The sequence below is a fragment of the Etheostoma spectabile genome, chromosome 10, assembly GCF_008692095.1.
Source record: "Etheostoma spectabile isolate EspeVRDwgs_2016 chromosome 10, UIUC_Espe_1.0, whole genome shotgun sequence".
Classification (NCBI taxonomy): Eukaryota; Metazoa; Chordata; class Actinopteri; order Perciformes; family Percidae; genus Etheostoma; species Etheostoma spectabile.
This window is the reverse complement of record NC_045742.1, coordinates 11,432,017-11,454,454: the sequence shown is the minus strand read 5'-3', so window position 1 is coordinate 11,454,454 and position 22,438 is coordinate 11,432,017. Positions and strand designations below refer to the sequence as shown.

The 22,438-nt window shown below is 38.1% G+C and overlaps 1 protein-coding gene across 5 annotated transcripts in view; it reads right to left on the bottom strand.

The window, feature by feature from the left end:
* Nucleotides 1-22,438, bottom strand: part of diaph2 (diaphanous-related formin 2) — a 411,623-nt gene that overhangs the window by 292,536 nt on the left and 96,649 nt on the right. For all 5 annotated transcript variants that reach the window (XM_032527793.1, XM_032527796.1, XM_032527797.1 and 2 more), the window contains exon 7: nucleotides 10,564-10,703. In XM_032527793.1, the coding sequence (XP_032383684.1) occupies nucleotides 10,564-10,703 (140 nt within the window). The remainder of the gene's footprint in view (nucleotides 1-10,563; nucleotides 10,704-22,438) is intronic.

Below are 22,438 nucleotides of genomic sequence, written 5' to 3'. Positions count from 1 at the left end.
CCTTAGTGGTCCCCTAATACTGTATCTGACGTCTCCCCGAAATTCAGCCCTGGTGCAAAATTACAGCCGCTACAAGCCAGTCCCACAATGAGCTTTCTATAGTATGTGCCATTTCTGTGTCTGTAGCTTCATGCCATGGGACCTTTAATGCAAAGTCTATGGTACGAAGTCAAAATGTGTTGAAGTGAGATGACCATCTGTCTTCCTGTCAAACAACATTTGTTCCCCAAAAGACCAAAAGACGTTACTGACTTTCTATTGCTATGACAAATGTCGTTATGCATGAGCAAATATCCATCCATACATTCAATTTCTATACTGCTTATGCTATTCAGGGACATGGGGGACTGTCCGATCATGCATTTCATGAAGGGCAGAGTACACCCTGGACAGGTCACTAGTTAATCAATCAGAGGGCACACACATATTCTCAGGGAAGGAGAAAATCTCGAGGCAAACACACCAGAAGGCCATCTTGCTGTGAGGCGAGTGATAAGCACTGAGCCACCATGTGAATACATGTACATGTATATTGGCATGTGTGGATTATCGTTCTCTTTCTTTATCTATATATTAACAGTATTTCAAACTAAACAGCAGTGAGTCTTTAGTGAGTGCTTTAAATAAAAACTGTGACATTCAATCAATCACCTCCTCACTACATCATTCAGTCATGATGATGATCATCATTGTTGGCATAGCTCATTTCAAATTATACTTTAAGGTTCTTTCCTAAAACATAGAGAAAGGGCATGACAAAATAAGCTGCAGTAAAACTTCAGTCGCTATGCATGTAGTCTGAGTGCTTGTTGCTATTTATTTCCTCTGCAACGCACACAGTATCATACATTTTACCAAATGGGACATAGTGGTATTCCTAGTGCCACTCCAGGCTGTGCTCAGTGTCTTGCTCAAGAGAATACAAGTAGTTACGGTGTAAACAGAACTGTAAATTGCTAAAAGTGAGGACAGAATATCATAGCGAAGAGTAGGTGTAGAGATCTGCGAAAAATTGGCAAGTGAAATGTTGGTACATTATGAAAAGATTAGTTTGCATCACAAGCCACAGTAAATGACTCAACAGTGACCGAAAAAGTAACAGGCAGACACTGTTTAGAGTGATTTGCTGGTCTCGTTTTTAGATGGCTTGCGCACGCATTGATTTCAGTCCATAGAACAGTGTTATTATTTTATTATGTTTAGGTGGTGAGATTTGTTATTGAAAGCTTCTGTGCAAGTGCTACATCTTTCATATTGTATTACAGGCAAAGCCTTACAACTGCCCCTCTGTGGGAGTACTGACCTATTCAGTGCTATAGTATTCCAATTGAAGCCCAGAGCTTCATGCAACAAAGAGCTCTGAACATTACAGCTTGAAACTAAGCACCACCGGTGTCAGCTTAGTGATTTACCATGCCAAATATGGAGCTACATTATACTTTGATCAATTTTATAGCCTGCTGAAATAACTATAATGCACAGGGCATATCAGATGGCAGAAATTGGATATAAAATAGTTACTGTACTTTTCTGTTCATAACATCTCAAAAAGAAAGTAAAAAAAAAAAAATAGAGCTTAATAATGTTTTTTAGAAAACAAAATGTTTGAATGTCCAATAACTCAAGAGCTAATTTTGCTAGTTACATCCTTCCTGCTACTGTGCAAGTAGTTTTTTTAAATATGTTTGGCTCAGTTGTACTTGGAGCTTTATGCTACCATTAGCATGCTATTCATGCATCTATACAGTAGGAACTATCACAGAACATTAGGGAACTGAAGTGTTGGACCTGTTGGTGCTGGGCAACTCCAAGATAAACAGACCAACTGACTTTGTAATCTGTAGACCCACACTGCTAGCTTGTCTAAAAATGTCTATTTCTGAACCTTAAAAAAATGTGGACAAGCTATCAATCCGGTTATAATATACAAATTGTGATTAATTCATCCAACATCTTATCTATAAAAACTACATAAAGTAAACCAAGACTGCAAAAGATAACATAAACGGGTTCTCGGATAGCACAGATGGTAGAGCAGGCACCCATGTGTGTTTACGCCTTGAAGCAGCAGGCCCTGGGTTCGACTCCAACCTGTGGCCCTTTGCTGCATGTCATTCCCCCCTTTCCCTCTACTTTCATATCTTCAGCTGTCCTGTCAAAAAAAAAGGCTTAAAATGCCCACAAAAAAATCTTTAAAACATAACATCAACAAGCAGGTAGCTGTACTGTAAGAATCAAACAAAATCCTTCATAGAATTATCTGAACCCACCACACAGTTTCATCTCTTGTTTTGTTGACCCTTGTTCATAGAATCCTTCACCTTACACAAACGTAAGTTTAATATTTAAGAGAATGCTGATGGATATGGTAGAATCAAGGGAACACCTACAAAGAGCCAAAATCATTGGCCTGTCCTGTTGTGGAAAGTGAACGGCAGCTGATATCCTTTACATGTAACTTTAGGTAATATATACACTCTCCATCCAGGTGGCAGGTGCTAGGTCGCTCCACTTACGGTGGTGAAGCGTGGCTCACATTCTCAAAATTCCTTTGCTTGGTTCTTTTGAGGAATGATTGTAAAGATTTACGAAGAATACGTTGACTGCATTTACTATCTAACTGGGATGTTTTGGGACTGATTAGTGGGGATTGCTATGGACAAAGTAAACACAGCGATACACTGGTAAAAGCAAATTACCATGTATCCAGCTAATTCAAATAGCTCACATTACTGTATTGTGCTCCTTTTTACATCATTTAATATTGTATGTGGAATTTTCTTTTGTGGGGTGCAAACGTTCCACCAAAACAAGTTCCTTCCTGAGATGGTTTTGCAGAGCCGCCGTCGCTGTGTAGCGTCAGCTTAGCAACGCCAAAGACAAGTGTGATTGGTTTAAAGTTGGGCTGTCAATCGATTAAAATATTTCATTGTGATTAATCGCATGATTGTCCATAGTTATCTCACAATTAATCACGTTTTATCTGTTCTAAATGTACTTTAAAAGGAATATTTTTCAGGTTTTTAATGCTCCAGTGGTATTTGAGACTTTAACTTACTCCGGTGGTAACTCAATTCACATCAACAGTACATGAAAATAACTTGTGAGCAAAAGAAGAGTGAGAGATTGGAGAGTGTTTTTATCAGAATTAAATCAAATAGTAAGTGCAGATAGCTGACAGAACACCATGTTCTCCGGTCACTTTGAAATGACCCCCCACAGAGTGCAAAACTGAAATTTCAAATTATACTCTACACAACAGTCCTTAGTGCTATGTGATGGTAGACAGAATCCAGTAGTGCAACTGGAAAATTGCAGGTTGATAAGACCAATGAATCTAATTGTGCTGTATCTGTATGGGTTGTGGAAGATCAGAGAAAGATTTGTCAGGTTTGATGTGATGTATCTACATGTTCCTCTGGCTTCTGCAGAGATGAGTTTGAGAGTGGAATGCAGTGGCAAGCACCTCTTTAAAAGAACAGATTCTATTTTAAAGCCATAAAGTTGCCATTTTGATCTAGCTTTGTTGCTGTCACCTTAAACTGTACAGTAGATGTATAAAAACCCTTTGAAAACCATCTGTGTATACCTCCCAGAATGTACACGTATATTTGTGCTATTATTTGATCTGCCGGGAACTACTAAAACGTCAGGACAGCTCTGCAGCTTTGGAAAGTTCATAAATGCTTTTATTCCTAAGTATAAAAGTATGAGCAAATATGCGACACTCTAAGAATTTAGACCAGATTGAACAGATTTCCTACTCAGATGTTTGTTAAATATTGGCCCAGATCACATGATTATGTCCCACAAAAAAAATAAAAAATATTAATATAAGTTTGCATATACTCTATGTCTTAGGATTTAATATGTGTACAAAGGATTTTGTCAAGCTGTGATGTGCAAATACATGTTAAAGCTAAAAAATGCACTATATGATATATTGTCTTGTGCAAAAATGCATCATATCCTTCAAAATGTAAACCAAGGCCAAATTTAGAAACATGGATATCTGAATTATGTATGTATCACGTTGGGGCTGTAACAGATATGGGTATCTTGGAGGTTAACAGATGGTGTCATAAAACGAAATAGACATCACTCTTAAAATATACCCAGACACTGAGGACATTTATGTCTCCAAAATTGTTTTCACTGCCTCTGAGGAAGAAGGTTGCACGTCAACTCTGGAGTCAGCCGCAAGGGTAAAAACTAGTTAACTTGCTCATTTCTGACTTCTCGTCACGTCTGTTGAAGACAGTGTCATAACATTTATGCCAAATTTAACAGTCATATAAATCTCTTTGAATGCTATAAAATGAGAGTGATTGCACCATCCTGAGACATAAAGACAAAAATAAGTTTGGATTCACTAATGACTGAATTATTTCTGTTACTTTTAAAAACACTGAAGACCAGAGAAACCTTTGCCGACAGACATCTGCTAAATTATTATGTCATTTCCACATCTTTCCTGTCTCGTTTCTCCTTGAAAAGTGACAGAGCAAACTTGTCTGAGGCCTGGAGGTTTGTTATACTGGGAGTCTAGAGAGAAGAGTCCCACAGCATGGTGCAAAGAAAATAACCCCAACGGAAAGCTTTCCCCCCCCCCCCCATTTTCCTTCTTTGCTGTCTGTGCCACAGCCACAACATATTTTATGGCCCTGACAGGTTTGGTTTTTGGATATCTTGTGTCTTTCCCTCTTCCTGAAGGATGTTAAATCTTGATTGTCATGGTAGGAAATTAAATTGCTTTATTTCCAATACTCTACAAAGTGATAGGATGGGAACAAATGGTGCTTGATCCAGAAGTTTCAAAGGCATCAGACTCTCATGTGTCCTGAGGTAGCCTGTTCCCCTCAACTCCACCAAGGACATCAGATTTTTTTAATACTATATTTAAAATTTGTCTGATTGAGCTTACAAAAGCACTATCCAGGATAACAAAGTGTGTATAGAGGATCAATTATGGATGGTTCCCTGAGATAGGGAGCTATTTCCACATAAAAAATGACAGTTGAAACAGTTATTCATCCCTGTAAGGAATCTATGTCAGACAAAGCTGGCCTATTGATGACTGACTACTGCACCTATGTCTTCAAACAAGTATCATTCATCAGTGCAGTGTTAACTCATTGCAGTTGCATTGAGAGGCACTATTCACACTTTGTGTCTGTACCAAACAACATTTCTGGGATAAGCTGTCAAGGGGCTCTATACAGCCGCTGAGACATTTAGATGCTCATATTTGTAGTAACAGTCAGAACAGCAGATGGACTGATGGATATGCTTTATAGGCTGGTGTTGATTCACTGTTGTGCACACAGTTAACAGAAAAGGCAAATGGATGAAGAGTGGAGATAAAACCAGTGCTAGTTAGTGTTTTTAATAAAAATGCATTTGTGCAATGGGAGTGCCTTTTTTGACACCTTTTAATTGTCTTGGTTTTAATTATGAGACACAATACATACACATAAAAGTATGATTACACTGTAGTTTGATTATCTACAAAAATGATTTGTTTATTTGTTTGTGGTCATAAAATAGTTTATTTGACTGTAATATAACAAAATAGATTAACAGTTGAGGGAATTTGGGTTATTTGAAGAGTTGCTTTATAATTATATGGAAAGCCCCCCCACTGTACCTGACAGAATTGTTAGTGTTTCTCGTTGCGTTGTTGCTTTGCTAATGCTTTATTAAGATGTGCATTAGGACAGACAGTCAATAGGACAAGCAGCTTTATGTTAGCAGGCATAGTAACTTTAAAGCTCATAAAAAGCCCATTACTAGAAATCCATGCAACCCTCTGTGCTCAGCCACAAGCATTCAACTGAGGTGAGCTGGTGAGACTGATTCACACTCAGAGACACCCTGTGCGTCAGAGCAGCAAGATCATCACAACAACCCACACCTTGAGTATCCAGACACAGAGAGGAACTCTGGTGTCAGCAAATGTCTTCTGCCTCCATAAAAAGACCCCACAAGAAAATGCCCGTGAGAAAATGTCTGACTTTTAAGGTGAAGATTTCACTTAATGAAAAGTTAGAAGCCCAGTTCAATTTTGCTTAAATATGTCTTAGGGATCTGACAGCTAGCAGATCTAATATGAAAGTCACTGTCGGGATTTGACATAGTCATAGTGTAATGCTGAGGGACAAACATAGGGAACTCAAAGACTGGAGCCATGGATGTGTGCTCTGCTGCTCAAAACCACTCTTTTCACCACTATTTTTTATATTGGAAAGTTTACAGATGGAGCAGCAGCTCAGCTAGATCTGAGGAAATTAGCTTTTTTTCACTTCTTTAGAGGAATAAAAGTAAGAAGTGCCCAATCATGCAATGCAAAGTTCAAATGTACATGATACAAAATGAAAGAATTTTGCTCTAGTGACTGTATAAAAATACTAATGTTTTGCCTCTTGAAATATCCAAGTTCCTTGACATATTTGTACATGGATCTAATCACAGTTTTCCCATGTGCAAGACAGAAATTTGAAATTGTGAAACGAGAAAGAAGGCCGGACTGAAGCACTGCAGGATTTCTCTCCCACTCAATGAGAAAGTAAGAGGGTTGTAATTTTCTGTAAGTTGGCATCTCACTTCATGTCAGTGGATTAAGAAATTAATGAATAGTGGCTAGTCAATCTGACACTTCTAAATTAAGGAGAGAGCATCCAAATGACAAAATTAAAATGGGGAGAATGAAGTAGACGATACATAATTGGCGGGGGAAATTCTGACAGAAAGAGAAGTGGAAAACATGGCAGCCGAGGAGAAGAGAATGGAAACAGAGTAAGCAGCGGATGCTCCAGGCAATGCCATCTGTGGGTGGATCTGCAAAGGCTGCATGCCACACACCTGTGTGGAACTGCCTGGGAGATAAGGCCCTCAGCACAATGGTGCTGTGGCCACCTGTGCTGCCAAACAGGTGCACAGCCCAGCCAATTAAACTATTAGACAAACACAGGCCTCTGGGAGCAAATTAGCAGGATGCCCAAACATCAGAGGAAAGACAAAAAGCAGTGGTAAGCACTAACTGTGAAAGGACAACAGCACTTTGATGAGACTTTTGTTTAAGTGTATAGAACTAGGTTTAATGTTTCATGAAACAAAGTTTTGATTTAATCATCACATTAATGTCGAAAATGTCTCCAGTGTTGTCCAGAGACAACAAAATTACTTTTTAGTATAAATAGTATAAATTATTATAAAATTGCTTACCATGTATTGAGGACTTTCAGGGCTTTATTAAATATATATATACACACACACACAGTGAGGAAAATAAGTATTTGAACACCCTGCTATTTTGCAAGTTCTCCCACTTAGAAATCATGGAGGGGTCTGAAATTGTCACCCTAGGTGCATGTCCACTGTGCGAGACATAATCTAAAAAAAAAAAATCACAATGTATGATACAGTTGCAAATAAGTATTTGAACATAAAATACAATTCCGTTTATTTTACTAAAACAAAGGCAAGAAAATCTTAGAAAGTTTTTCTTGCTTTTTCAACTGTAAGAAAACTACAAAGTAATCAGGATATACACCAGCATTTCTGTTGGAATGGGAGTTTGTCACTGGTATGAGAAGTAGTGTTCAATGCTATATGAATAAACAGCAAGGCAAAATAAACAGTAGCATACAATGCACAAATTACCAGTCTTTCTCAGTTTTTATACAGGTGTATTACTTGTCATTGTTTACCAAGAAATTAACTAATTTCTTCAGTTAAAATTTCTAATAAAGTCACGAAAATATTAATATTCAAAAGAAGGCCAGCGGATACTTATTCTAAGGTGTAGATTAAAACATGCATGATTCCACAAGCATGATTGCCATCCTTCATGGTTATTTTCAGTATACTGTATGATAACATGGCATACAAAGGTTACATTAACATAGTGGAGTCAGGAAAGTAGCAAACTAAATGTGGATTTCCTTTGTGTTGTGATCCATGACAATTAAGTGCATTCATATTCATTACTAGTAACCTTATCCATGCTTCAAGAAAACAATCCCTTTACCCAGGAGAGAAATAATGAGAGGTAGAAAGATGAGCAGGGGGCCGGTGGTAGTCAACACACCCGCACAGTCCACCTTGGCACACAGACTCAAAGGTGGCTTTCTCCTCAGGTGTAGGGGGTGACTCGTCTATAACGCACTGGTCCCTTACATGCCTCACTAACATCCCCTTGGCAACAGTTGGCCTTCATGAGTGGATAAGCTGACTTGACTCCCCACATTTTGCTGGAGACTGGGGAGACAGACTTCAAAGTTCTGCAATCAGTCGAGGGATAACTACTCAGCTATTCATTATTCTATATAAAATAATTTATATAAAATGCGCTTTTACTATGTTAAGCTTAGCACATTATTACTCTATCTGCGGTTCCTTTGTGGCTGTATCACAAGCTAACGCTACCTATTACATGAATGGGTGTTTTGAGCAGTGCAGGATCTTAGCAAAAGCACACAACTCTTCTTGTAACTCCAACAAACAATAAGGCTAACCTAAATACTGGTGCGCTAGCTAGTAGCGCACTTGCTAGTATCTCGGTAGTAGCACAACATGATTACATCTCCATGGTGGTCTAAATACATCCGTCGTTTATTTTGATAAGCATTACTAATTAATACATGACAAAGTGAAGTGTAAGAGAACAAACTAGCTTTACTTGTAAGAGACAAGAAAGAAGTTCATGAACGAGCATGTTGCTACGACAACACAAACTAGTGCTATTGACATCAACAATCAACAACAATGTTCATTATAACACTTCACTTCGGCATGTATTAATTAGTAATGCTTATCAAAATAAACGATTGATGTATTTAGACAACCAAGGACATGTAATCATGTCATGCTACTAACTAGCTAGATACAAGCTAGCACGCTATGCACTACTAGCTTGCTAAGTTAGCCTTACAGTTTGTTGGATTTACGAGATCTTGCAAATAAAACTTGATATCTTGCAAATTAAATTTGATATCTCACAAAACAAAGTCAAGATCTCGCAAAAGTGTTTGTCCCCAAGTCATGTTTTTTGGTTATTTTGTCCCCCCGTTTTTTTTCCCCCTCCATGTCACCTCCAGGGCTCCGTATTTCTTTGTATCCAGGGTGAAGATAAAAAAGTATTCCACTCTTCCAATGACCGTTTAATATGCACCATTCATTAAGAAGAATCTCCTCAACAGTGGGCTGGTAAATAATTTAAAGGATCTGCTGTCACTAAGGGTTTTGTTGCACTAGTGGGACCCAATGAAAATTAAAGATCCCATTTAAGGCTGAGATATTGGGTAAATTGGGTAAAGAATAAAGAAAAGGCTTACAAAATGAGTGAGTCCTCGTAATGAATGACAAAAGAGCCAATTGAGGCAGAGCAGAAAACCCCCAAAAAATCTAAAATCATGTTGGACTATTAAAAAAACTGAAGCAAAAAAAAAGTAATCTCAAAGGTAAAGCTTATGACTTTCAGACAAAATATTTGTGTAATTGTGTAAACTTAAATGTAAATAAGTTCTAGTTCTTTCACTCCTCTATGGCAGTAAAATAAATATCTTCTGAGTTGTGGACATTTTTCACCACCATTGATTAATCGAAAAAATAATCAACAGATGAATTAACAATGAAAATAATTGTTAGTTGCAGCCCTATTTAGATCTCACTGATATGGACACCATGCATTCAAATGTATTATATCCAAATACTGCTCAACAGAAAAAAGCTTGATAAGATTGAGTGGAACTTGTATATACAGCTTGTGCTTGTCCTTGCACTCTATCACTTACTCTGATCTTTTGTCAAATCAAATATGTATATATAATAAGTGATTATCAGTGAGTCAGGGTGGCATTTGGGTTCACAAAGCTTGACATGCCACTGAATCCTTGAAATGTTTCTGGTTCATTAAATATATTATTAAAAATATATAATATATTATTATTAAAAATGTATAAATGATATATGTGTGGGATCATGTCCCATAAAAGTGCAACCAGAAAGGTTACTTTCACTTAGATCCATCTCCCCCCCCCCCTTTTTGTTAGAATGAATGGGTCCCGTAATTTTCTTACAATAACTCAGCGCACTAGGAAAAAATGCATTAAGGCTACCAAATATTATTTGGGTGAGATTATTGTGCAGTATTTCCAGCTGTGCACATCTGTTGTGTGTGCTAATTTTTTGCCTGAAAGGATACTTTCACACAGCAATATCCAGACGGAAACTTTGTGAATAACCTACCAAAAATAGCGATGGAATGACGTTGAGCCCAATCATCGTGGGACTTTAAATTCTAAAACTATAGAACACAGACAATCCTTCACAGAAAACCCTGCATGCTAACACTTCAGAGTCACTGTTTTTTCAGCTATGAGAAAAAAAAAAGTCCCTTTTTTGATTTTGAAGAACCATCATTGTGCCAATAAAAACAGATAACCAAACTCAAAGTGCTTTGAGTTGTGGTATGAGCTGTAGTATTTTTAAATATCACTGAGAAAATTTCCAGGTACAAGGCGCAGTCTGCAGTGTGTGTGAAAAAACAGCTGAGTTACTAACCTGACAGGGTTACTAGTGAGGGAAACTCTGAGGGACTCCAGGCAATTGAGTAGCTTTTCTTCTGTGATGCCAGAACGCAGCTCGTGAACATACTCTTGGGATGAAAGTGTAGACTCATGCTTGCTGTTCCTTAGTCCACCCTGAAAATAAAATAACAGGACAGTTATTAGATTACCATGACACTATTAACATTGTAATGTGATCAAAAACAACAATGGTAATCAATAACAAAAGAACTTTGTGAACAAAGTAAAAGGGCATCCATGTATGATTTGCATCAATTTATAGAAAGGTTAATTACAGGCCAAAAAAGTCTTAATAAGCTAGACCATTAGGAACAGACTCACTCAACTACATCCTTAAGAGGACTTTACATTGCTGAGTTCAGTAGGTGTAGTTGTTGAGATTTGATTTGACTTAAAATTCTCACAGAAATGCTAGTAACACTGTAAAAACTCACAACATGAGTGAGCATCTAGAGATTTTTTGGCCAATTTCTGTTTTCTCAATCAGCCAATATTACAATGATGGACTTGCTGACAGCGAGCCAAACACAGGCTCTATGTGTTATCTGTGGTAGCTCCTGCTTGAAGGAAATAGATTCTTGTGTATAATCTCCACATAGGGCTCTAGGGACATATTGCTACACTGATGCCTACACAATAAGACTTCCTATTGGCAGCAATGCACACACTTAAACCAAAGAAGGGGAACACACATTTACACTCTTACTCTCCCAGCACACAACATTGTACATTAGATTGAGCTACAGCTTGATTCCAAAGCTACAAACTGATTGATTCTGCAGTCCAGCAATCAACACCAATTTTGAGGAATAGAAATGAAAAAAAGTGGAAATTAATTAATTTTACTAAATCATCTCTACTCCCAGAACAAGCTCCAAGAACAAATATGTGTTAAATTAGTAATTTTCAGGTTCTGCTGTAAAGTTAAGCTACATTTCAGGTGGGGTTTGAGTCAGTCCCTTATGAAACAAAATGAGAAAAAAGTACAGCAGAAACCGCCTGACTTATGCATGAACCAGAGTGTAGACAAAATCATCTTCACTATGCTCATCCATGGACTGTTGGTTCCCCGCAAAGTGAGCTGTGCTAATAGGCAGTTTGGGAAGTAATAGGCTAGCTCATTTATCTGCAGAAAAGAGAGGCCTGCTGCTCTCCTGCAATGCACAGTCAACATGAAAGAACGATTTTTTTTGTTGAAAAAGCAGAGGCAGTCCAACAACAGCAAGCTACTAATAACGGTGCTTTAGGTAAATGTAAATGGACTGTTTTTATATAGCACTTTTTTATTCTTAACGACTACTCAAAGCGCTTTTAAATAGTACAGAAACCATTCACCATATACACACTATGGCCGAGGCTGCCGTATAAGGTGCCACCTGCTCATCAGATAAACACTCATACACATTTACACTCCGATGTGCAGCATCAAGGGCAACTTGGGTGTTTAGTGTCTTGCCCAAGGACACTTCGACATGGAACTGCAGGGCCAGGGATCAAAACACCAACTTTTGGCAGGCGACTGGTCTAAAAAAGTTGACGTAAAATCACGATCCGCGACCTGTTGGACAGATTCCTGCCAAAACCAAGTAAAAGTGGCACCTCTTGCACAACCAGTGTCAAAATTAGATTTAATCCTTCAAAGAATAAATGTAATCACACACAGATAAGTACCTTATTGTCTGTATGAGTATGGCATTTTGTAAGCAACACCAAAAAACACGAAAACAAGAATCTACTTATGCCACTACACATTATTTCACCATTCCTTTTGTTACGAAAAACCATTACTTTTTTTCTATTATTCTCTGCCATAGCTTTCAACATTTTCATCTGTTCTGCTATTGTGATAGTAGCACATGTTAATAAAAGGGTAAAATCTCAAAGCAAGTTAAACCTGAGAATGTTTGTTTAGGCAATTGTCTAGTCTTCCAAACTACAGTTTGATTTAGTAATAAATCAATTTTCTGTGTTTCTCTTTTCACCGTCTTTCTTGTCTTGATCTATTCGAACACTTACGCCATTTATCTTTTTCTGAAACACTGTTGGATGAATGTGGAGGAGTGACTGGCTTAGCTTTTATCTGACTGAAGGTAGTTATTAAGCCATAGGGAGAGGTAAGAATCCTTCACCTTACTATTAAGATTTTTCAACTATTACCAACCATGCAATTCTTTATTTCACATTTCTGCCTGACACAATTTGTACTATGAAAACAAACAATTTAGAATTAAGGTAAAACAATTGATCCTCGTGCGACCAAGATGTTTCTCACAAAGCTAAAAAATAAATTGCATTAACATTTAAAAGAAAGAAGTAAAAGAAGATTATTCAACTTTGACAGCAAGGCTAAAATAGTAACCATCTTACTTATGAACCAGTTTGTCCCAACAAGCAGGAACAAACAGGATACTACTGTAGAGCCAGCAATGACATTTTACATATCATGTAAAATAATATGTCTAAAAATAATATGCCAACGTTATGACATGCAATAAACAAATACTTGATATACTGGTTTCCGACCACCAGACTAGACATACTAACCCAATTTTTATTTTGATACATATATTATTTGATAACCCATTTTCAATATAAAAATGTTGTGATGTGATGCAAAAGATTTTGGCGACCCCTGGTCTAGACTATCTGAACTTATACTGTACCCGAACCTTTTTTGGACCATTGGACCTCAGATGTTCTTCCCGGCATACTACACAAAAGTGCTCATTAATTCAAAACACTTTTAGTAGAATGGGCCTACAGATTCTCCCGGGGGATTCTTCACTATAACAAAGATGTATAAAACTACAGTCTTCATCATCCAATAGAGCTGATACTCCCTGGACAGGGACCTACTAAAGGTCTGGGACCAGATCCATTTAAACAACTGATTGGAGCAGTGCATAACATGCCCAATCCAATCATGCAGGAACAACGCACAGTAAATGCAAGTGTTCCTTGTCCTCCACAAGGTAGGAGGAAAAAGATTAACAATGATTGCTATTGTGCTCATCACAGCAGTCAAATTGCCAACTGTTTTTGCTGTAGAAAAGGCTGGGGTTTTCAAAACACACTTCTGTCAGCAGTGGATTGGTTTCGATAAATAACAAATGCTAAAACAACACAGCTGGGTAGACAGTGGAGAGGTGATTTGTCACCAGTGTGGTAAATAAATCTTGAAAGATAATGGCAGGTGAGATGTATTAAAGCCACAGTGTTGGGTGTCATGCAAGCCACAAAACCAATCACCTGCCATTTGGCCAAGGCTGGACTTTGGTGGTGTTAGAACATAATGAAATACACCCCGCAGCTTTGTCAAGGGCAGCTTGCAAGTATGAGTAAGAACTTAAGTTGAAATTAAACTGAATTGTAAACATCACTAATACAACTTTAACATTTAACAATAAATAAATGCACTTTTGGCAAAGTAATCGGGCCTAGATAACAGAAATGTTCACCCAAACATAGCATAGCAGGCGACTGCATTTTTGGAGCATTACTTCCTCAATAGTATACAGGTTAGTGAGAGCAAAACACATCACCCACTTTATTTATCTTCTTACTACTCAGTAGTTCCCAGCAGGCATAGCACTATGTCCAGAAAAGCTAGAGCTCTGGTTTCACCGCATGCTTTGACCTCTGGAAACCAAAGACACTGACCATAAACTGCTTTTTCATGACCCTAGCACAAATCAATGAAATCCTTTGGGATAATATTAACATTACACCACCACATTGGCAGAAACAATCTGAGGATTAGAGGAAGATGGCATTACCCGCTGGCTATTTAGTAAAGAGGAAAGAGTTTTCCTCTTCAGGCTATTAAAAATGGTCAACAGAAGAAAATGGTCATAAAAAAGAGCCCTGGAGAAAGAGACGAGGAAAGAGATGTTGTGAAGGTAGTGTGTGATGAAGTAGTAAGATGTAAAAAGTGAGAGAAGCAAAGGGAGTATGGAGGAAATTTGAGGAAAAAGTAGGGGTTAGATACAAAACGAGAAAGAAAGAGTATGGGGGGGCAGAGCAGAGAGATAGAGCATGGGGGGGACGACCTTAACAGTTGAGGACACACAGCCTTTTGACCACAGCCTAGAGCCTCATCTCCTGCCGCTTATTGAATCCCCTATTTGTCGATAACAGTATTTCCTGCCAAAGAAAATAGTGCTGGGAGCAATTACTTCAGCGAGCCTGTCAATTTCATTTTGGGGGGTTAGGGGAGCATTGAGGCCCATTCCCTTCTCCTCTATCACCTCTGTCTCCCTTTCTCTATGCCATGGACAGTGACAGAGTGCTGTGCCTTCTATTGGGGGCAGGGCAGGGAGACAATGCCAAGGCGGCTGCACCTCCACATGTCATCTTCACCTGTAATGAGCCTATAACAAGCTGGCAGCTTCCTCAGTGCCCAGTACTCGGCACACTCAGGCAGACTGATAGATACATTATTCAGCTTCTTTGTCAGCTTACTGGAAAACCACATGGTAGCAATGTGTCTGGCCTGGAAGCTAGAGCTCGGAGATAGCTGATTACCAGTGCTCCTTCCATTCAGTCTGACTTGTTACCTGTCTCTGTCTCTGGCAGACATATGCCTACGTATATGCAATCTTCTAAACCATGTTTTCTCAACTCTCTTATCTCTTACTGTGTCGCGTGATCAAGAGGTGCAATCAGTAAGTGATGCAAGAACAGAGGAACAGTACTGCACTCTGTCTCTGTAATTCATCACAGCATGCTGTGATGAATTACAGAGACAGAACGCAGATTAGCATATTCCAATGATTTCTTTAGATGCACAGTATGAAAGTCCTCCAAAGCTGACTCACCACTAAATGCTATTTAAAGAAGGGCACATATTTTACAATCAGCTTATTCTGAAGCCTTATTTTAAGGAAGAAAAAAATGTTCGAACACTGCATGTTGTACTGTTCTAAATAAAATGTTTTTTTGTAAAGAGTGTCCCCAAACTAATGCATCCTTTCCTGATAATTCAAGGTGACAAAAAACATTATGACAGTCTACAACAACACCTGGCAGGGTGGACCAACAAAAACAACTGCATGTGGGAGTAGAGTGATATGCAAGAACCCATTCTTTGCCAGGCCGATTTACAGTGGAACAGCCAAGTAAATTCAACATTTTCACCTAACGTCTACAATGTCTTGGGAAGCAACAAATCTAAACATATTACAACACACACACCTCCAGCCAACCACCCACACTTCCAAAGAAGTAATAGACAAAAAGCTTTGAAATAAATAATGAAAAATCTAATTACTCCTTCTTTGTGTGTAATTAATGAAAATTACTTGAGCACCCACTGCTCTTTGTAAAAAGAATAATACAGATACAATCTGAGCAATTAGCGCATATCATGCTGAATGAAAGCCACGTTACAACTTAATTTCCTGCTCATTAGGAGTTGGTAGATTAGTTGAGAGGAAATATACCACAAGAATTGATAAAAGACAGTCTACAGTCAGGTAGATCCAAATGTCACACGTCTCACCGTTTCCCTTGCAACACAACTGTGTGAGGAAATAAGGTTTGCAAGCAACAAACAAAAAAAAACACTCACATGTGGGCTATTACATAAATGAGCAATCTTACATTTACAATCTAAAGTTTGGCATGTGTCGGTGGCAGCAGTGGTAAAGGTCAAAGGGAACACGGATCAGTTGAGATGCTGGTTGGCTGGACAATGACTTTTCCCTAGCCCTACTTAAAGGACAGAGTCCTGCTGCCGGCAGATAAGACATTTCATCTAGCCACCAGGGCGCAAGGCTCCTTGCTCAGAGGGGGATTTCCCACCAGACCATGTGGCCAAGCATTTCACCCCTTTCTCTCCAATTCAGTCTCTTTACTCTTCCTTTTTTCTATCTGTCTGTCGCTCTCTCTGTCCATACTGAGGTGTTTTTTTTTTTTAACCCTGGGTGACAGCCACAACATAATGTTTTATATCTGTGAGCACGGTGGGCTTTTTCTTCCTTTTGTTTTTATTTTCTTCAACTGTCTTGTTCTATTGTGACCAGAAAACAAAATCTACAGACTTACAGGCTTTATTCTCTCATGTCTCCACAACTAGAACTTGCTGATAACATGGACACAATTAGGCCTACAACAGTCTTCAGTAATCAGGCTAGTGGCATTACATCTTGTGTCCAGACAAGACAAGCACACCAAGACAGAGAGGCAGACTGGGAAATGAAACACAAGAAGAAACAATGAGTTATTAGGCTGGAAACAACATGAAAATAACACTGGGCAGTGGCCAAGGCAGTATGTTGTTTGTGTACTCGTGTGTATGTGTGTGGATCCCCTAAGTCCAGATGAAGAACACCCAGTGACAACAGCAACCACACAACCTGAGGATAATAAACAATTCCGTTCCCGTTAATGTCAACACAAATATGTCCACAATAGTTTGTAATTCAATTACAAGCAGGGGTATGCTACTTCTACAGTATAATTGTGTGTGTGTGTGAGTGTTTTTAATGAAAGGTCAGATATAAAAGTCATGGGGCAGCTCAACCATCATGTTGAATATATATGAGATTTATTTATTCAGAGCAAGAATTTATACAGGAATATTTTTATTAAAGAAAGGCCATGTTCTTATAAATGGATTTTAAACTTTCAAACAAAACAAAAGGAAAAAGCCCCCTTTTTGTCTAGAATTTACTTGTCATGTAATGATGAATAAAAAATGCTTTTGTTCTTACAGAAAAAACGCCTTACATGACTTCAGACATCAACACATTCAATGACAATAATGAAGAAAGTATTAAAATGCATTGATTCAGCCCCATCTGCAAGAACTACATTTGGACAGCCCAATAAAAGACATTTTAGTGTTGTCTTATGTTGCATCACAAATAATAAAAATGTCTATTAGTATGTTTTTCATAATGCAAGAGACATTCTTCAAATGACAAAAACATTCCATGTGATTATCACAAAGACATTCCCAACCGCATTGTGTTATATGGCAACTGCTTTGCAAGGGTTGTGGTAACAATAATGATAAAAAAATATGTAGCACTTTGTTGCAACCTTTCACCACTTAAATCCTGCAAAAGTCAAAATTCAAGTTCAAGTTAACCTGTTTGTGACACTTCCACCTTGACCCTTATCAGACTATCAACAAGGGCGATTGTGTTTTCCTCTCTGAAATGTCCATCTCACCCTTTCTCTCTTAATGTGATCCTGACCCACGCCAGATAGTTCAGGCTTTGGAGAACACACACACACACACACACACACACACACACACACACACACACACACACACACACACACACACACACACACACACACACACACACACACACACACACACACACACACACACACACACACACAACTGGCTGTGCCCCAGATGTGGACAAGGAAAGGGCAGGCCAACAGGCACCGTCAGCAAACTCTCCTGGCTGTAATCCCACTTAAAGTTGACCTGAGGGCTATTTCACAAAACCAAAATAAGGGATTAACCCGGAATTTTCCAGTTATCCTTGCTCAATTTAGCCTTGACTTGGTTTCACAAAAACAGAGGCACCTAACTTACCATGAAAATTTATTCTCTAAAGCTGGTCCCGACCAGGCTAACAGCCGGGCTTTATTAATCCAAGAGCATTTTATCTTCACTCAGCAGTGGTTTTACCTTATTGTTATCAGCTTGCATTAAAATACAACAGGTGCATATTGCTGTTCATTTAAGTACTGTAATTATTTAAAGATGTGACCATTATTTTCTTTATTATTCATGTGACAGTCATTGTTACCGTTAAATTGCTGTATGAAGACTGCTGTTCATATTGTTGTTAGAACTTTGATGAATATATTACTGCAGTTGTTGAGATAATTAAAAAAAGAAAAGAAAAAAGGCTGATAAAGATGCCAAATGTGTTTTAAATGAAGTCGTTTACTGGCAATACATAAAGTGCTATACATAAGTGTGTTTCTATAGTGGACCAATGGACCTTAAATTACTTTAGTTGATTCATTTTTTTGTATCCTTTAACGGCTATAATTTGGGAAGAATTTTAAGAACATATCCTTATTTCACAATCCTCCCAAATTTTAGTCTTAGTTCACTGAATAGTGTAGACTACTGTACATTTATGTAACAAAAGGGAGGACACCTACATGATTTTTGACCTTTTATTTTGCTGGGGGGAAAATAACTGATGAATATACTACATATTACATTTATGTTTACAGTGTGCATGAAATTTATCACTTAATTATCTTTATAGTTTCTAGAGTTCAATTTCTTCAGTGTCTTTCTTTTCTATGTTCATATATACGAGGGAGCAAAGCAAATAAAATATATATATATATATATATATATATATATATATATAATGTATATAATAAATATACATTTACAAAATACTGTTCTTAATTGAAACCATTAAATCAGTCACTTGTCATTTTCAAAAACGGAAGCAGTGGTCAGTATATGTATTTGTTTAGGCTGCTACCGCATTCAGTCGGTCCGCGATCGTCTGCCACAGCTGTGTTTCTTTTTTACAAATAATGTATTTCACTTTATCATACTTCCACAAGAAGCTGCTGCTCACTCTGTATAAAGTAAGAACAATGCACATTCTCCATTGTAACATCAGTAAATCTGTTATCGACCTCGAGGTCTGTTAAGGAAAGCCGTGAACACGCATCTATCCAAATTACATCAGCCTGGCTCGACCTAGTCGCTCCTTCTCAGTCTGGCTTGGGCTTCGTGAAAGCCAGGCTGTACAGATTAGACTAGGTCAAGCTTTGCTTTATCAGTTATCCGGGATTTATAAATTCTGCTTTTGTGGAACAGCCCCCCACCATCATCAGTGTTTCAAAAAGCAACTGATATATGTCCACAATGATGGAAAATTCAGCCAAGGAGAACTGGATTCTTTACCACTACATGACCCTAGAAGTAAAGCATCAGTAACGCAAGGTTATGATCAAACCTAAAGTCTACTTATAAGTTAAACTAAAACTCACTGAAAATCCCTCTCTAAAAGTCTACACAAACAAAGCCAACAAACTGAACCATAGTTACCCTATGAGGAGACTGTAAGATGGATTTTGTGTCAAAAATAAAATATCAATAAAACATTATTTTGAACAATCCTTGAATGGGGAAACAGAATAAAAGTCAACCTATTACAAAGCAACTGGAGACTGTTTACTGATAAACTAATGAGTCTAATAAATACTGAGTCTAATAAAAACAGGGACATGAGAGAGAGGGGTGATGGGGAGGCACAATAAGAATGGCCAATTGAGAAAATTTATATTTTTTATAACACAAAATTAGTTGAACAGAGGGGACTTCTTGCTAGAGATAAATTATTGCTGAGGAAACCAATTCTTGTCTTTTCTAATACCAAAGAAAAAGGAAATATAATGGAAATAGTGACATAACTATGTATGTCCAATAATGTAGCAAGAACTGTACATGTCCCTGAGTCATTTCTATTATGTTAGTAAATGCTGTTTCTTTGGCACAACCCCAGCCATTATGAAATGACAATACCTTCATTTAAGTAAAAGTTAAGCTACGTTTAGCTGAATGTGGAAATATTACTTAGTCATTCACATTTGTTTTTGTTCGTACATGTAGGTAAGGATATTGATTATCAAAATTAAAACACGATACACAACTGTTCTCCAGTACACTAATTGTTAATCATTCATTCACTGGATAAAGAATGGTGTACTGGATGGTTCTGGTACATAGCCAGGAGGTAAACTTTGGATTTGATGCTTCATTCATTTAATAAAGTGTGGTGTACTTGTGAAGAGTTGTGCAATGTGCTTTAGTTTTGATGGACTTGCATGGAATCTCACACTGATCTGCATTATCAAAGTAAGAACTTGTGAATGGGTGTATTGTATGTTATCAATCAGAGGAGTTCAAAGCCTATTTTGGACTACACTGTAGTGAACAGTTGTTGCACACATGCTTTGCATTCCAATGTAGGTGTTTACAGGATGTACTTAAATTAAAGTTATGTGTATAGTCATCAGTGTATAATTAAAATGTTCAGAACATCAAATAGAACAATTTAAGTTGTGTTAATGGTTGAAATGGGGGAGATGAGGGCTAACAATGTAACATAATTGTTGACAGTAGGGAAATAGTGGGCAGCTATTCACATACTGTGCAAAAAGCCTAAGATAAACCTGATAACGGTTAGTAAGTAATGGATACGGTTTTGGAGCTGCTACATGATCTGCAGCTTAAAGAGGGAAGAGTTTAGGCCCTGGAACATTAATGTGTGTATCCACATGGGTCAGAACTTTGGTCTTGACTTATTGATTCTTATAGAGCTGTTAAAACTTGGCCAGAGCACAAGACACATTTTCAGATCCCAAAGCAAGTAAGACTTGCACACATACCCCCCAAAGCACACATACACAACCAAATTCTGTGGGTGCCACACAATGTTACTATAATTAATTAACTCCATAACTCTTTTTAAATACTGTGATGCGTTTTTTGCGTGTAAATTTGACTAAAGGCTGCAGCTAATTAATGCCTCACAAGAGGGAATGCTGTAAAGCTTAAATCACAAATTTTCAGCATTTTCTGTGTTTGTGTATATGAGTGTGTACGTGCATACATTATATATTAATGGGTTTTACTAGCACATTTGCATGTTAGTGTGCATGTGTTGGTACACGTTTTTTAGGTTAGGTTTGTGTGTGGTGCAGAATATTCCTCTGAGCTATTCTCCCTGTGCTTTGCAGGACTCATGTCTGCACTGAATTTCAATGACACCTCTATAAAGATAGGAGCAGATGTCAGCCAGCTCGCTGAAAGTCAGGTAGAAGAGAGTGAGAAAAGTAGAGTGATAAATTGAGTGCACACTAGCTGCAGAAAGAAGTCTTAAGTTATGTGTCAACTTGTAGCAGTGCAACACAAGAAACAACTAGGATTTACTGTAAAGATATCACAAAAAAAAAATATGTATTTTAACATGAAAAATAAGAAAACCGAAACAGAAGTTGGCTGACGGGCAGCTTTTTCTGAGATGAAGCCGTAACAATAAGATTATGATGAAGACTTACAGACCCGCCCCCACACACCCACCCACCCACACACACCCACACCTGCAAACGCAACCTAAAATAACCCGTTGCACTGATTCACCCACAGTGCTTTCAAGATGGTACACTACACTCCAACCACTCACTGATGTCTGAAAAGTTCCCCAAAAGCCTAAAGACATGAGGTTATTTTATATGTAGATGAGGTGAGAAGTAGTCAGATTTCTGCAGTTATGAAACCTGAAAGGCATGTCAAGCCATCTTGTTACCCCCTCATGTACTCCCAGTGTTGTGGCGGAGAGGGTTAACAAGTGAGCTGTTATGCAGGTAAAGTCACACAGGATCTAATTTAGGATTTCACCGTGGTCTCTACTGTATTGATTGCAATGTGTAGGCCTAATGAACTCTGTTCTCTTGTTTCCAGCTCTGGGAGCTTAGGTATGAAACGAAGAGTTGCAACTGCTGACTTAAAGTTTTGGGAAGGAATAAAAAAAATATAGAGAAACAACGCTGAAACAATGAACAAATGAGCAAGAGCACTGACGTTAGCTTCTAATGTGAGTCTTGTTTCATTCTCCTTTGTCCTTGTTCGCCAGCCTTCTCCATAAGGGACTAACCTTGATGAGTCATACGCAGGCCAAACAGGCTATGGGGGCAAAAGGTCCAGGTCAATCTTATAGTCTTCTTTTCTGCTTTGCTTTCCCCAGTGATATGACTGAATAACAATACTAGTGCCTAGAATAAACAACACTTCAATTACCTATTGTTGACTTAAAATGTTGCATGAGATTATGTTTGTAGACATA